Here is a 14,626-nt window from a genome sequence, read left to right as displayed (position 1 = left end):
AAGGCCGAGCATCAAGGCACTACAACACTGTCAGTGTTACACTATTACCTTATGTTTAAGTTTTATGAACTAGATCCATATACTTTTAGTTTTGATGACACTTCAAAAACTTAAACTCGGTTAAGATTTCAATGCTGACCACGCCGCCGTCGCCGCAAACGTCTGAAAAGCGGCGCCTATATTCTCGCTCTGTTGTGCAGGAGAGACGAAAACAAGATATTCGATTCTTTATAGGACAGTTATTACATCACTCAAAATACATATAAAAGTAGTAACTTATGAAACGTAATATTTTGCATTTAATAAAAATATAAATAACTGACTCTATAAAATTACTTTATCCATAATACCTAACCACAAACACTCTTGCCGAACGATGTTTTATCCCAATCCAATACTCATATCCAAAACACACACAAATAAAATATTTGCCTACTTTACTCGGAACACAATACTAGTAGCCAATAAAGCCTCATGAATTCAAGAGATCGATTTCCTCTCTTTTTTTAAACAAAAAATAGGTTTCAAAAGATATAATAAGATAAACCCTTTGCACGAGTTTTATTTTAGAATCGACTATTGTGATCAAGAAAGCCTCGTAAGTGTATCCTGTTATATAATCAGGAAAGGAAGAGTTTAAACAAGGTCATTCTTAAAGTGTGTTAACGTAGATTTGCTAGAATTGAGTTATACATGTAGTGGCAATTCAAACTATCCGTGTGATAAATTTTTCATATTTTTTCTTTTGCATTTTCATGCAAATGAATTAAAACAGATACATTTTAACACTGTGTAACAACTTTGCCACACAAAATAACATTTTAATCATAGGTAAGCATAACATTTACCTTTTTTGTTCCAGCTGCATCTGAGGACATAATGAAAACTGAATATAAAGAAAAGTTTATTTCAGACATTTTACAGCATTTTTCAAACTAAGTTTTTATCATTTAAAGTGGGTTTACATTTCATATTTCACGTAACACTTGTTTCGCCACACTTTCAAGCATGTCCCAAGCATGAATGAAAACCAAGCCATTTCATGTGAATCATTGCTCTGAGTAAAGCAGATATCATCGCGAATTTTGTGGGGAAGGGGGGGGGGAAGTGTTATGGGCTAGGAAACAAGTTAAAAGGTAGAAGGTATCTTCACACACAAACACAAATGAACATGATTGTATCCTTAAAGGGTTCTCCAAATAACTGGAAATGGAATAGGGAGATTCCAATATGATTATCTTAGAATCCTTTCTTGTGGATCCACTTCCTTCTAGAAGCTATCTAAGGAATCCTTGTTCTGAACTTCATTACCGGGGTCATCAGCATCGATAATGATTGTTCGGTGAAACGGGTTTGTCAGTACTCATCATATAATCTGAACAAAACTGGGACAAGAACAGTACCCTGGGGAAGTACTTTCGTTTGAATCATAATGGTCCGTCTGTTGCACTTACCATTCAGCTCCACGAAAAGAGGCGAATAATCAAGTAAAGGAGTTAGGTCAGATGATCTTCTACAACTAAAGAATATCCGGTGGTTAACGGTTTCCGAGCAGAAGTAAGACCAACATTTAGTTAAGGCCGTTTGATTTAGTTCGAGGCGTAGACAGGTTGGGGGATCTGGCCTGGTCAGGATATCTGAAAGCTAACTGGCCTTTTCAGAGGTTAGGTGTGGTTGCTTTATGTGTGCATGAGACGGTTGATGAAGGATTATCATCGTCCATTCCTGGTCGCAGTTACCAGGAGTAGGAGTGGGTCGGGAGTGCTTTGCCGCTCACTTACGAGTGAAAACCAATATAATTCACTCCTACAAACCGGTGATATATATTGCACCTCAGAGAGTAAACGATATTCTTTGTAGGCCTCCTAATGAGCACATCGTGTGGATGATAGGGGTTTGGTAATCTGTTCCTAAATCTTTCAACACGAAGATGTTTATTAATAATTTTCAACAAACTCTACTAAAGTTGGGGCTGATTCTTTGAGGAGATTTCTGAAATCTTCCCTTCGGATGTGACCAACCTGTGATTTAAGGTCCCGCAGCATGCTAAGCCCTGCCTCAGGAATATTGTTAGAAGCCTGGTATTTGAAGGCGTCCAATTGGTCGAGGCTATACTTAAGTGCCAGGCCTAGTTTATGATATGATTCGTTGCGGAGATGTCGAGACAAGTTATATAATCCAATGTCATCAATGTCACTTCCTGGGCACGGCAAGGTGTTCCGTGGGAGAGGTGTCCTATTTGGAAAGGGACCATGATGAAGTATTGGACGTGTTGACTGTAGCGATCTTGGAGGGTCACTGCATGAAAGATGATAAGGTGAATTTTATAATGAGTAAAATGCTGACAGTACATGTACGCGTGTTGGTATAAGTGGCAAGCTTGGAAATAGACGATATCTATTTCAATGTCTCTGAAACAAGGCCACTTCATTAATCCACGTCATCTATGCAGCAAATTATCAGTATAACTAGATCGATTTTGATTTTACAGGTTATCTGTCTAGAGTCCGAGCCGAGAGCTTTGCTTGATCAATCATAAAAAGATCTCTTTCCACGATCAGTTTGCGCCCCCGTGTTATACTTTACAATGTTTTTATTTAGAATTCAAGTGTAATGCAGTTTTTTTTTCTTCACTGTAGTTTTGAGCAATATTGGGAAAAAAGAAAATCTTTAAAAGGGAAGCTTGCCGAGATAGATATATACAGACCATTTATGAGATATTGGCAGGATATTGGTTACATTTAAATAAATCTGTCTACATCGATTTTCAACAGATGAGTATTTAGGCATAAACTAAGTATTAAAATGATTATAGAATGGGAATGCTTACATAGCCTGACTGGAGCTCGCTGGTACGCTAGCTTGTGCGGCAAAATGAGGCGGAGTTGTAACGTATTCCAATTTTCGGCCTTTCAAAACAAAAGAAATGAGTGAAAAGATGGTAAAAGAAAGAGTTATAAAAGTATGATTACCTTACATGATCAACTTATATCATATTCTATTGCTTGAAATAATAAATTATTTTGGAAATCATGAATCATACCCTTCAGATGTTCATCGCGCCATGTTTTTCCTTCTATACTATATCTTGTATAGATTTGACAGGGGAAAAAAGATATTAATGAGGAATCACGAACATGAAAATGGCTCGATCATTAGCGAATTTACTGTACACGCCCCCTAACCCCCCCCCTGTAAATAGTTATACAATAGTTATAGAGGAGGCTTGAGAGACACATTATGTGTAAAACTTAATTACTTTATTGGGTGTTTCATAAAGCTGAAATTTTTAATAAACTGGCCTGCGAAAAGACCTGTTTAGAGTGATCCATAAATAGCACACATATCTTACCAATTCAAAAATGCGAGCGCGAAGCGCGAGCTGATTTTTTTTTTATTATTCTACCTGAACAATCGATTGTTTCCATGAAGAGGATGGATATCTTATTTGCGCGAGCTGAAATTTCCGACCAGAAAACTCAACATTCTAACAACTTTTTGTATGAAACTCATTCAAATCAACTGAAACTCGATTAATTGATCTGAAAAGGGACATATTACGGACTTTTTGCAGTGACTTATGAATAGGATAAATTTCTCACCAATCATTAGAGCTAGCGAAACACTTGAGCTGAAATTTCCGACCAGAAAACTCAACATTCTAACAACTTTTTGTATGAAACTCATTCAAATCAACTGAAACTTGATTAATTGATCTGAATATTGACATATTACGGACTTTTTGCAGCGACTCATGAATAGGATACATTTCTCACCAATCATTAGAGCTAGCGAAAAACTTGAGATATTCGACCTGAAAACTCGACTGGTTAAGCAAGTTTTAATAAGGAACACATCAAATAAGCGGGAAGCGCGAGTTGATTTTTTGCAGATTAAGAACTAAAACAGATTATTCGAAGCAATGTAATCATGAAGAGGGTGGTCACAGAACCAAGCAATTGATGCGAGAGCGAAGCGCGAGCTGAATATTTTTTTCTTTTAAGATCTGAAATTTGGACATTCAAAACACTTGTTGTACGTATGAATATTATGCGTAAATAACTTAGCAATACATGCTAGTGCGAGTTGAAAGTTGAATTAACCGATTTGAAAACAAGCACCTGTTAATAACTATTTGCTGTGATTCATGCATAAGGACGGTTAAGCACGTTTTTTATAATAAACAAAACACAGTTAACAAGCGAGCTGAGAGTATCCATGGAGGGTGGGCATTGAACTAAATAACTCTTGCTACCTGAGAATTGAACATTGTAAACACTTTTTGCAATCATGAACACGGTCGGTATCTAATCAAACAAGTAATGTAAACGCGAAGAGCGAGCTGGGGTTATAATTATTATCTTTTTTTAAATTGAAGCTTCTAAAAGTCGGATATTCCATGCAGTTTTTGTAATAAAAAAGTGAAGGTTATCAATGAATGATGCGAACGCGAAGCGCGAGCTGAAAATTTTCGATATTTTGATTTTTTTTAACGTTTTTATTATTCAGAACAAACTCGGATTCTGCATCTGTAATAAGACAGACTGTGTACCCCAATAAACAGAATACAAGCGCGAAGCGCGAGCTGAAAATGTTGATTTACTGACCCGAAAAGGACTATTATAAGCACTGTCCAACATGAAGAAAAAATGAAGAGAGGATGTGGATTTCAATATAATGCTGCGGGGTTGTTGTTTGTTTTTTTAGATTTAGACTTAAAAAATGGGCATTCCATGCAGTTTTTGTAATAAAGAGAAGGAATGGTATCACGTGAGCTGATTTTTTGTTGTTGATAATTTGACTTTTTAACACGTTTTGGTCTCACCTGCAAAGCAGAGTGAGACTATAGGCGCCGCTTTCCCGACGACGGCGGCGTCAACATCAAATCTTAATCGAAGGTTAAGATTTTGAAAGGACAGCATAACTTAAAAAGTATGTAGACCTAGTTCATGAGACTTAGACATAAGGTTAATCATGTATTACCACTGGCGTAAATCCGTGTTGATGGTTGGGGGGAATGACTGAAATATTTTGGCATTTTTTGCATTTTTTTTGCAATCATGTTTTTAGATATGCAAGGAATTGTCATTGATATGTCCACAGTGGCGTACCATGGGTCAAGGCATGGGGGGGGCACCAGCAAAAATTTTTGAGTGAGCGCGCTCAGTTGCCAGTTATTCTGACCTAATAGAGATATTTTAAGGACAATGTCATTAAACGGATATGTATCTCACTGATCAAATAATGCGAGCGCGAAGCGAGAGCTGAAATTTTTTTACATTCACACCTTAAAAGGGACATTATGATTATAATCAAATTTGTGTAATCATGATAGGTACCTGTCTCGCTAAACATTAAGAGCGCGAAGCGCGAGCTGAAGTTTTCGTATATTTTGACCCCAAACAGCGAGATTTTCAGGAATATATATATTTTAGGAATCCATGAAGAGTATGCATATCTCACCAAAGTCATCTAAGGCCGTGTTTATGCTTCCACTTTTCAGGCCAGAATCAGCGTTTCCAAACGTGGTTAGTCCAAAACACGGTTGCGTCCATGCTTACTTTCATTTAAACGCTGTTTCAAAACGCCGATCGTAAACTCACAAAAAGGTGCGTTTGTAAACGTCGTTTGACCAGAATCAGGCTTTCTGGGGAAGCATAAACACAACCGCGATCGTTATAGAGATCAGTGTCGTAAACGTGTTTAAATGACGTCATTTGGTACATGCTTCCGGTGAGATGAAAATCCGCGGGCAATACAGTCGTATTGCTCCATGCTTATCTCCACGTAATTACAACAATCGGAAAAAAACTTTCGAAAAAAGGCGCGCCCAATTTGACCTCGCTTTACGATGCGATGCCAGCTGGAGATCATGATTTGCTCTGAAAAGTTAAGCATAAACAACACTCCCAGAACCACGTTTACGATCGGCGTTTTGAATCGACGTTTGAAATCGCTGATTCTGTCCTCGCAATGGAAGCATAAACACACTGCGAATGCCAAGCACTTGCTGATTTTATTAGAATTACATCTGAACACATGGAACATTTTTTTGTTGTCATTGCAATCATGATTATCATACGCATCTCACTAATTAAATATTGCAAGCGCGAAGCGCGAGCTGAAAATTTTTGATATTCAGATCAGAAGAAGGGACATTTTAAGGACTGATTTTAGGAATTCATGAAGAGCAGACATATCTCACCAATCCACTAAGGCGAACGTAATCACGGACAGAAGATGTTTCATATATACGAAGACCTTAACATGGGGCAATCACTTTTTGAGTCATTAAAAAAAGTCATTAATGTCACTACATAAAACAATGATAACTCAAGTGCTAGGAAAAAAATTTGGTTTATATTGCCTTGAAACCGGGATGTACTTTTAGTACAACAGGATTATGCATCTCGTTAAACAGACAATGCGAGCACCAGGAACAATGAAGACGTAGGCCCTGGGCAAATTATGTTTCATAAAGTTATGATAAAAATGTTTCTTATGTAATGTAACATAACATAATTATAGCATAATAATATAACATTGTAATGAATAATATTTTCTTCTTTCCCACTACGTTTCTATTCCTTTCTCCCTCTTTTCTCCTTTTCCCCATGCACCCGTAGTTACGCCACCGTATGTCCATATGGAAAATACCCCTCCCATATTATTATTTTTTACCCCATGATGGTTTAATGGTTTTATTAGAGATTACATTCAAAATTTGTTGACATTCCATCTTAATCCCTTCCCAAAGACCCCAACATTGATGAATTGGAAGAAACGGGGCTTTCTCTTCAATGTTACAATAAGGACATAAGTATTTCGTTTGGAAATGGTGACCTGGCTCTTTATTTGCATTTTATGATTATTTAATATTGTTTTATTTGTTAAGCGGTATTTCAGGAAGAATTTTCACCAATAAAACAATGATCTCATGTGATTTTTTTTTCATTTCTTTCGTAAAAGTGGGGGATGTTTGTGCAGGCCACCCCCCCCCCCCCCTCCTCGCAAAATGGGGGGATATATCCCCCCATCCCCCGGAATTTACGCCAGTGTGTATTACTTAACGCCCTGCCTGAGTTTCAGTTCACATAAACAAGGTCAAAGATCATACACTGTTTAAAAAAAACGTGATTTTACAGAAAAAAAGAGAAGATTTAGCAGAAAACGATAAAAGAATCATTCTGTAAATTCATACACCAGGGATTTTTCTGCAATTTAACAGGACAGGTCTGTTTAAAAAGGGGAAAATGGTGTTTTATTTAAGATAAAAATTAAAATTTATGAGATTCCATACACCAAATACCAATTTCTTGTAAGATTACGCAATCTGGTAAGACTACATGTGTTCTCGAGACTTTGCTGCAGGAACTTCTTTTATTTTAAGGATAAATTTTCTAACAGTGTAGGGTCAATGAACTTAGACCATGTTGGGGGAAATCAACATCAAAATCTTAACCTTGTGTCAAGTTTTTGAAAGGACAGCATAAATTCGAAAGTATGTGAACCAAGTTCATGAAAATTGGACATAAGGGTAATAAAACATAACTGAACATCCTGCCTGTGTTTCAAGTCACATGACCAAGGTCAAATGTCATTTTTCAGGGTCAATGAACTTTTACCAAATTTTGGTATTTGTTGAATAACCATCATAACTCTGAAAGTGTATGGATCTAGTTCATAAAACTTAGACATAAGAGTAATCAAGTATCACTGACAAGTCTCAGGTCACATGATCAAGGTCAAATATCATTTAGTGCCAATGAACGTATATTGTATCATTATATGAATGGTGTTTTTTGTGAATGATTATTTTATACTAGTAGTAGTTTTCAAAGTCGGCACTACTGCTATATTGAATCGGCTAATGTAGGTGAGGCTGCAAGAGGCGCTCCACTCATTATTTAGAACAAGTTCGGATTCTGTAACTGGACAGGCTGTGTATCCAAATAAAGAGAACACGAGCACGAAGCGCGTGCTGAAAATGTTGACTTACTGACCTGGAAGGGACTATTTTAAGCACTGTTCAGGATTTTTTTAGAGAGGATGTGGATTTCAAAATAATGCTACGAGCGCGAAGCGCAAGCTGGGGTTGTTGCTTTTTTTTATTAGGTTTCGCACCCCCACAACTCCCCCCCCCCTTAGCGACGGCTTGCATTTACCACAAGAAAGGATCAACAACCGTTCTTAAAGTCACTCTTAACTTACGAACAGCTTTATTAAACGGCCCCTAATTCATTCGTACAATTAATTGTCATTTTACCATGGATAGAGAGAGTAATATCTTCATCTCATTGGAATGTGTGGTTACTTGAGTCATCATCTTGTGATGTCTCACACAAAGGAGTTATACAGAGGTTATCTAAAGTCCCTTCGCTTTAGTATTGCTGTGAATTCCCAGTCATAACACCACTTTTTTTTCTTTTAATAGAAATGACCTTCGATTTCAGGTTTACGTCCATTATTTATTCTGAAAATGGTCACAGTATCTTGAGGAAAACACCTTTTTTTACATGTTTTAGTATCAAATGATGACGTGCATGCTACCGGGGTGTATAGAAACCAATTTGTATTACTCAAGGAACGGGAATATTTGGTTATGATTATGAGCAATGGGGGCATATAGTATAAATGCTAAATACTTACCATGCCGGACCTGCAAAGCCAATGAAACCACCCCTGCCTTATCCAATCCATTTGATAAATTTTCTCTCTGATCATGGTCTAAGACTCTCTTCTTCCAATCAGTAAGCATCTTATAAGTGCCCTCATAGCTTCCATCTCTGTTTTGCATTTTGTATCTGCTGATCGCCGCTTCATGATACCCCAACATCAGACCAAGGCAGCGGAAATCATCCGGATGGAGTAAACCGGCTAGCTCGTGACATTCTAAATCTGTAAAGGGGCTTCGATCCACTGCATTCAGGTATAGTGAGATAGTGAAGGGAAAGAGATTGATGAAAAAATTGGAGGGCAAAAATTTGGCAAAGGTATAGAGACAGTTTAACAGACAAGCAGAAGGGTAGGGAAGAACAGATAAAGAGGGGGTAGATTATATCCATTGTTCTTATGTTGGATCAAGAAACATGCAGAAATAAGAGTGAGATTTAAAAAGTATGCTCCGGGCTGAAAATAATTTGATTTAAACAGACAAAGAAAAATCAGACAAACAAAACCCTGAACATGACTTCTGATTAAATCGGACAAAGAATAACAAAGTTATGGCATTTTAAAGATTTTGCATTATTTCGGTGAAACAGTTCTTGGCATGTAATATTCAATAAGCAAATTGATGGTGTCATATCCCACTTGTTCTTATGGATTTTATAATATGACGTTCATAGGTTTGTTCATTTTTTTCTACCAAGAATTGAAAAAAATTGATTGACTGCTGATTTAGTGCATTCGATATTCATTGCTGCAACTCATTTCTTATATAAAGGAGACACATTATTCACACATGAAAAAATGAGACAATTATGATTTTCATGTACTAGAAATAACATTAAAAGAGAAAAGTGAGGATGTGGCATCATCAGCCAATCTAATGAATATTCATGATGACGTGAATATCATTTTCACAAAAATCGCTAAACTTAAAAATTCAATAACTTCATTATTTGTTGTCCGAATTTGATGAAATTTCCAGAATTTTACATTGTGATTTTTACTCATTTATTTAGATATAAAATAGTTTCAAACCGGAGTACCCCTTTAACATCACCAAAAGCCATGAGATTGTGCATCCCATCCTCTGTCTGAGCCTAGTCAGACCAACGGAACACACTCTAGATCGAACATACATTGTATCGAATGGATTATATAATTATGACCGGTCGGTTTGAAGCCGATCGAAATTTGGTTGCGTGACTATAACATAAATAGGCCTATACGCCATTATTAATAGAGGGATATTACAGAGAGTTTTCGCAATCACGACGCGGCCGCTCTCTACAACGCACCAATTCCTTTGAAAATGCAAATCAAATCACGATGAAAAGCGGAGAGGCTTTCTTCAAAAGTTGGTGGACCGGGAAAGCAGATCATCCGAATATTTGGACCAGACGAACAATTGCAAATATCTCGTTTTCCAGAGTCAAGAGATTCCGATACTGTCCCAGTCCATCAACTTTCGACAAAAGCCTCTCAGCTCTCCATTGTTATTTGACTTGCATTTTCAAAGGAATGAGTGCGTTGTAGAGAGCGGCCGCGTAGTGATTGCGAAAACTATTTATTATCGGTTTTGATGACGCATTCTGAAATCAAGAAAGTTAAAAAAAAAATGTCAATTTTGATAAATAGGATTTATTCAGAATCTCCAAAATGGTTCTTGATATCTGTCACCTATGATAGATATCTTTGTTCCAGTAATAGCAGAACATCAGGCAACACTGGTGAGGAGATTGTTTGACTGATATCTTGGCTCGAGAATTAAAGTAAACAGACGAATGTTTGCATCTTTTTTGGCAGTCATCTGATCATACTTTTTTTTCGCAACATTGTCCAACTAAAATCTTCGGCTTTCACTGAAAGCCTTTCAGGAATAATTTGGATTAATTAATGTAATCAATTAAACAAAATCGTATAACCTATACTTGATTGTTCTAATTGATAACCGTCAGGGAAAATGGAACCGACAGGACTCGATCCTCCCGTTTACTGCTTGCCGAGCAGAGAGTGTGAAGGCAATACCATTTTTAATTTTAATTGACTGGGGTGATATCCAGTTGCCAAATACTATACAATCATAAGAAATGAATGCATAATAGTGACATTTGGTAATCAAAACAATTAAAAATCATTTTAAATTCAAATATTTCCTGATAAAGGCGGGTTAGTTGGGTTGTTTGGAGGTGCCTCTCCATCGGTCCTGAGTGACCCTGGTAGGCTTATCAAGTCTCTTGCATCCGTCACAACTAAATACATTCAGAAATCATTTGAATTTATTTTTAATTTGTCTTGGCTTTGCCCCCCCCCCCAAAAAAAAACCCCGAGAAAATACGTTCTGTGGCCCCTGATAAAATGGTAAAGGCTACTTTGATTAGCCTATAACTGATAACAGGGGCGGATCCAGGATTTTGAAATAGGGGGGCGCCAGCAGCGGCGAGGGAGCGAAGCGACCGAGCGGGGGGAGGGTGTGGGAGGGGGGTTCCCCCCTCCCACGGCAAGGACTTTTTCAAAAAATCATGTCCAAAAGTCGTATTTTGAGAGCACCCTTAGAAGAAAAATGCACACTTAAATCACTGTAACTTTATGAATAAAAGACACATACTGACTCATTTAGGAGCTGGTTTCCAGTCACACACCGTATAAGCGGTCATTCAAAACATACATTTGGCAAAGGCTCTTCACTTGCTTGCATCGTGTGATTGAAACGTCAAATTTAAATGATATGAAACTGAGACTTGTAATCGATAAGTTCCGAATAATCCATTCTGTTTATTGTCATTTGTGTATTTACATTGTGTGTTTCAAACGAGAATTGTTTAGTCGTATGGCAACATGCATAAAATTTGGTTCTTTTTTCCCCAAAATGCACAGTTTGCTCCTTGATAATTCGTTGGAATGATTACTTCGGCGAAACTTAGTTGGGGCGCCCTGGATAATATGCCTCTGAATCTACCAGAAAGTGTAAAAGTTAGTTTACATTAAATACAAATATGTCTGACCTATACATTTCAGTGAAAACGTACATGACCAAGGCAGAATGATAATGCTGCGCAAGTGGCGCCCGATATAGGGCTTCATCTTTGAGTGAAGAATAATCTAGGGGATAGACATTATCATTCGCATCGTAATCGTTGACACTTTCTCTCGCGATCTGTTACTTACAATTTACATGTATTTGCCATAAAAACGGACAAACGCATGTTACAAAAAACACAAAATTTCGGGAAAAAATGATATCCAATCCAACATCTTCACACTGGTCACTGCACTGCAACTCACGATTACAAGTGGTGCAACTTTCCAACCAATCGACTTGCGCGCCCTGGAATTCCGGAATTTACATATTGCAATACAGTGTGACAGAGGTGCATTTGTGCGAACACAAAGGCCATGAGCGTAAGTTAAAATATAGTTTTGACTAGATCTAGCCCTTGAAATTGACTACATTGTACCAATCCAGTAAATATAACCATCCAAAAAAAAATAAAAATCCGGCGAAAATAGGGGGGCGCGCGCCCGGGGCGCCCCCCTTGATCCGCCACTGGATAACTGTCAGGAAAATGGAACCGACAGGACTTGATCTTTCCATTTACATAGTAAAAAAATAGCAAGATGTTTAAACTTGTCACTCTAACAACAAGTTGTTTAAACTTTTTAAACAAGTTGTTTAAAGAGTTTAAACAATTGTTTAAAAAAATAAACAAAAGTTGTTAGAGTGACGGGCTTAAAAGATTTTAAACAGCGTTTTTATATAGTGTACTACTTGTCGAGCAGAGAGCGTAGAAGCCTATACCATTTTCAGCTATCACATTATCAGTTACTTTTCTGGAGGATAAAAAAAAAATCAAACTCATGCTGTGGTAAATGTAGTGACTGTGGTGGTATCCAGTTTCCAAATGCTATACATGTATATCATTTTTATTTGGTAAATAAAATCAATTCAACTTCAAATATTACCTGATAAAGGTGGGTTCATTGGGTTGTTTGGAGGTACCTCTCCAACGGTCCTGAGTGACCCTGGTCGGCTCATCTGGCCTGATGGGGTTGAACTTCTATTTGTCGGATCTCCTGAATCTGCCATGTCTTCTGTCGCAATTAAATACAATCAGAAATGATTTTGATTTATTTTAATAACAAGATCTGAGTTTGTTTGGGAACAATGATGATGACGATTAGTAGCTATCGGGGTAGCTATCTGTCCAGTTGACTAGCCTACTCGGGTGTCCTTATCGACTCTTGGCGCCTGTGATAGAAGGAAGACTTCGAATCGGAGGTAACAAAAACAGAAACAAACGTGATTTTAAGCGAATCATAGTACGCGTGTTATTTTTCTTCTTCAACGGGCTCCTGGAAACTCGCGATGAAAATTAAAAAGTGGGATTTTAAAGATTTTTTCAGTGTCCTGAAAGGTTTCAGTCGCGAATATTCTTTAAGTTGTGAACAGATCTCCATAACGTGGAGATCCTGCTTGAGATCCTGCGATGAGATAGCTGAGAGGTTTCAGAGATGAGTCCGCTTGGCAAATACTTTTGGTGTCATGGATACATGAATGCGTGGAGGGGGAGTTCGGCGACACCAAATAGCACTGAGGCAACATTTTTTTCCTGCCCGGGAAGTGGAGCTAAGGTGTTGTAAGGTCAAACTAATATTACTAGTATGATAGAGAGTATAATAATGACCTAGCAAGAATCCCGGCAAGAAATACATGCGTTTCTTAAAAGAAAAAATGAAATACAAACGAGTAATATTGAATCTGTGACATCATCCTCCAAAACGATGTATATGCACAATAGTCGACCATCAAGATTTTTTTTTCTGGTGGTGTAGCATAGCATATAACAATACGATACTACAAGGCAATGCAGTTTCTCAAAGCTCTTCAATTGCCCAAGTGCTCAAGCTCAACTATACTCTTCCTATCCGGACAGTCCGCGCATGCTTAAATGGCCCCACAGAACGACCTATACAGTTTTTCTCTCAGCAGGAATCATATAGAGAATGAGTATAATGTTCCCTGTATGCCGTGTCATTGTCAGTACTACTAGTATAGGTCACTGTCATGAATAAAATTACCAAACAATATTTACCATAAACAATGGTAAAGTCGACAAACTTTAACTACTCACATGATTTTAAAATTCAGGTTTGCTGCGTATACTCTTGCGAATTTGTCCATTCACAACCGACAAGCAATAGCAAAATAGGCTTTTCGTACACAGAGCTTGCGGCGTCAAACATAAAAATCCCCTCTAATATTGGGCGGGTTTTTCCCCAGATAGTACCGTTGACTGAGATCCAATGAGTGCTGAGATATATCTACATCGGTACTTATAGGCAGGCTGAACCATTATACTTTAGACTTTGGACTTATTTTCATGAATGAATTTCCAGGGATCTATCACGTAGTGTTTCGTTTGAAAGTCACTTAAGCAACCTACTGTCATGCACGGAGTACAAAACAACCAAGGATTGATTGATAAAGGCATGTTTATTGTTAAAGTTTGTTACTACGTAAACTAAAAATTGAACAACACACATGTTGTAGATATGACAGAAATTAGAAAAACTAATGCGTGGAGGAAAATCGATGAGACTCTTTTGAAATAGATAAATCAGAATGTTCGGGATCTGATTCTTTTAAATGAAATTAATCCAAAGTTAAAAGGGGGTACGCGGAAAGAGTAGGCCATCAGAGATGGAAGTCGTCACATTAGTAGATGATTTTTCTTACCAATGACTGGGGACCTAGTCAGAGTAATATGGACATTTTTCAAACTTAAATACTTTGGACAATCTTTAAAGGTATAGAATATGGCTTTGATGTAACTTGGATCCCACCCCCCCCCCCCCTCCCAAATAAAAGGTTATTTATACCAGGTCCTAACAGTTTCTATGAAATCATCCTTAGAGAGGATTTTTATATATAAAATGAATATTCATTTCGTAATATTAC

At 37.5% G+C, this 14,626-nt stretch overlaps 1 protein-coding gene across 1 annotated transcript; it reads right to left on the bottom strand.

Moving 5' to 3' along the window:
- Positions 1-107: 107 nt before the first annotated feature.
- On the bottom strand, positions 108-13,971 carry LOC121424087. The gene is made up of 5 exons (XM_041619683.1): positions 13,800-13,971; positions 12,631-12,759; positions 8,650-8,919; positions 2,831-2,909; positions 108-2,298 (listed from the first exon to the last, which is right to left on the bottom strand). The coding sequence occupies exons 2-5, from the start codon at positions 12,752-12,754 to the stop codon at positions 1,938-1,940; spliced, it is 834 nt and encodes a 277-aa protein (XP_041475617.1). The 5' UTR covers positions 12,755-12,759; positions 13,800-13,971; the 3' UTR covers positions 108-1,937.
- Between the last annotated feature and the right edge of the window lie 655 nt (positions 13,972-14,626).

The sequence above is a fragment of the Lytechinus variegatus genome, chromosome 1 (assembly GCF_018143015.1).
Source record: "Lytechinus variegatus isolate NC3 chromosome 1, Lvar_3.0, whole genome shotgun sequence".
NCBI classification, from domain to species: Eukaryota; Metazoa; Echinodermata; class Echinoidea; order Temnopleuroida; family Toxopneustidae; genus Lytechinus; species Lytechinus variegatus.
The sequence above is the reverse complement of the archived record's forward strand: the minus strand, read 5'-3'. Positions and strand labels throughout refer to the sequence as shown.

What these genes read in the sequence shown, in the direction of transcription:
- LOC121424087 (XM_041619683.1), bottom strand. Translation starts at nt 12,754, where the DNA reads ATGGCAGATTCAGGAGATCCGACAAATAGAAGTTCAACCCCATCAGGC. An exon ending in AATGAACCCACCTTTATCAG is followed by an intron (nt 8,920 to 12,630) that starts GTAATATTTGAA and finishes ACCTGAATGCAG; the next exon opens with TGGATCGAAGCCCCTTTACA. An exon ending in GCGAGCTCCAGTCAGGCTAT is followed by an intron (nt 2,299 to 2,830) that starts GTAAGCATTCCC and finishes TCTTTCATGCAG; the next exon opens with TGACCCTCCAAGATCGCTAC.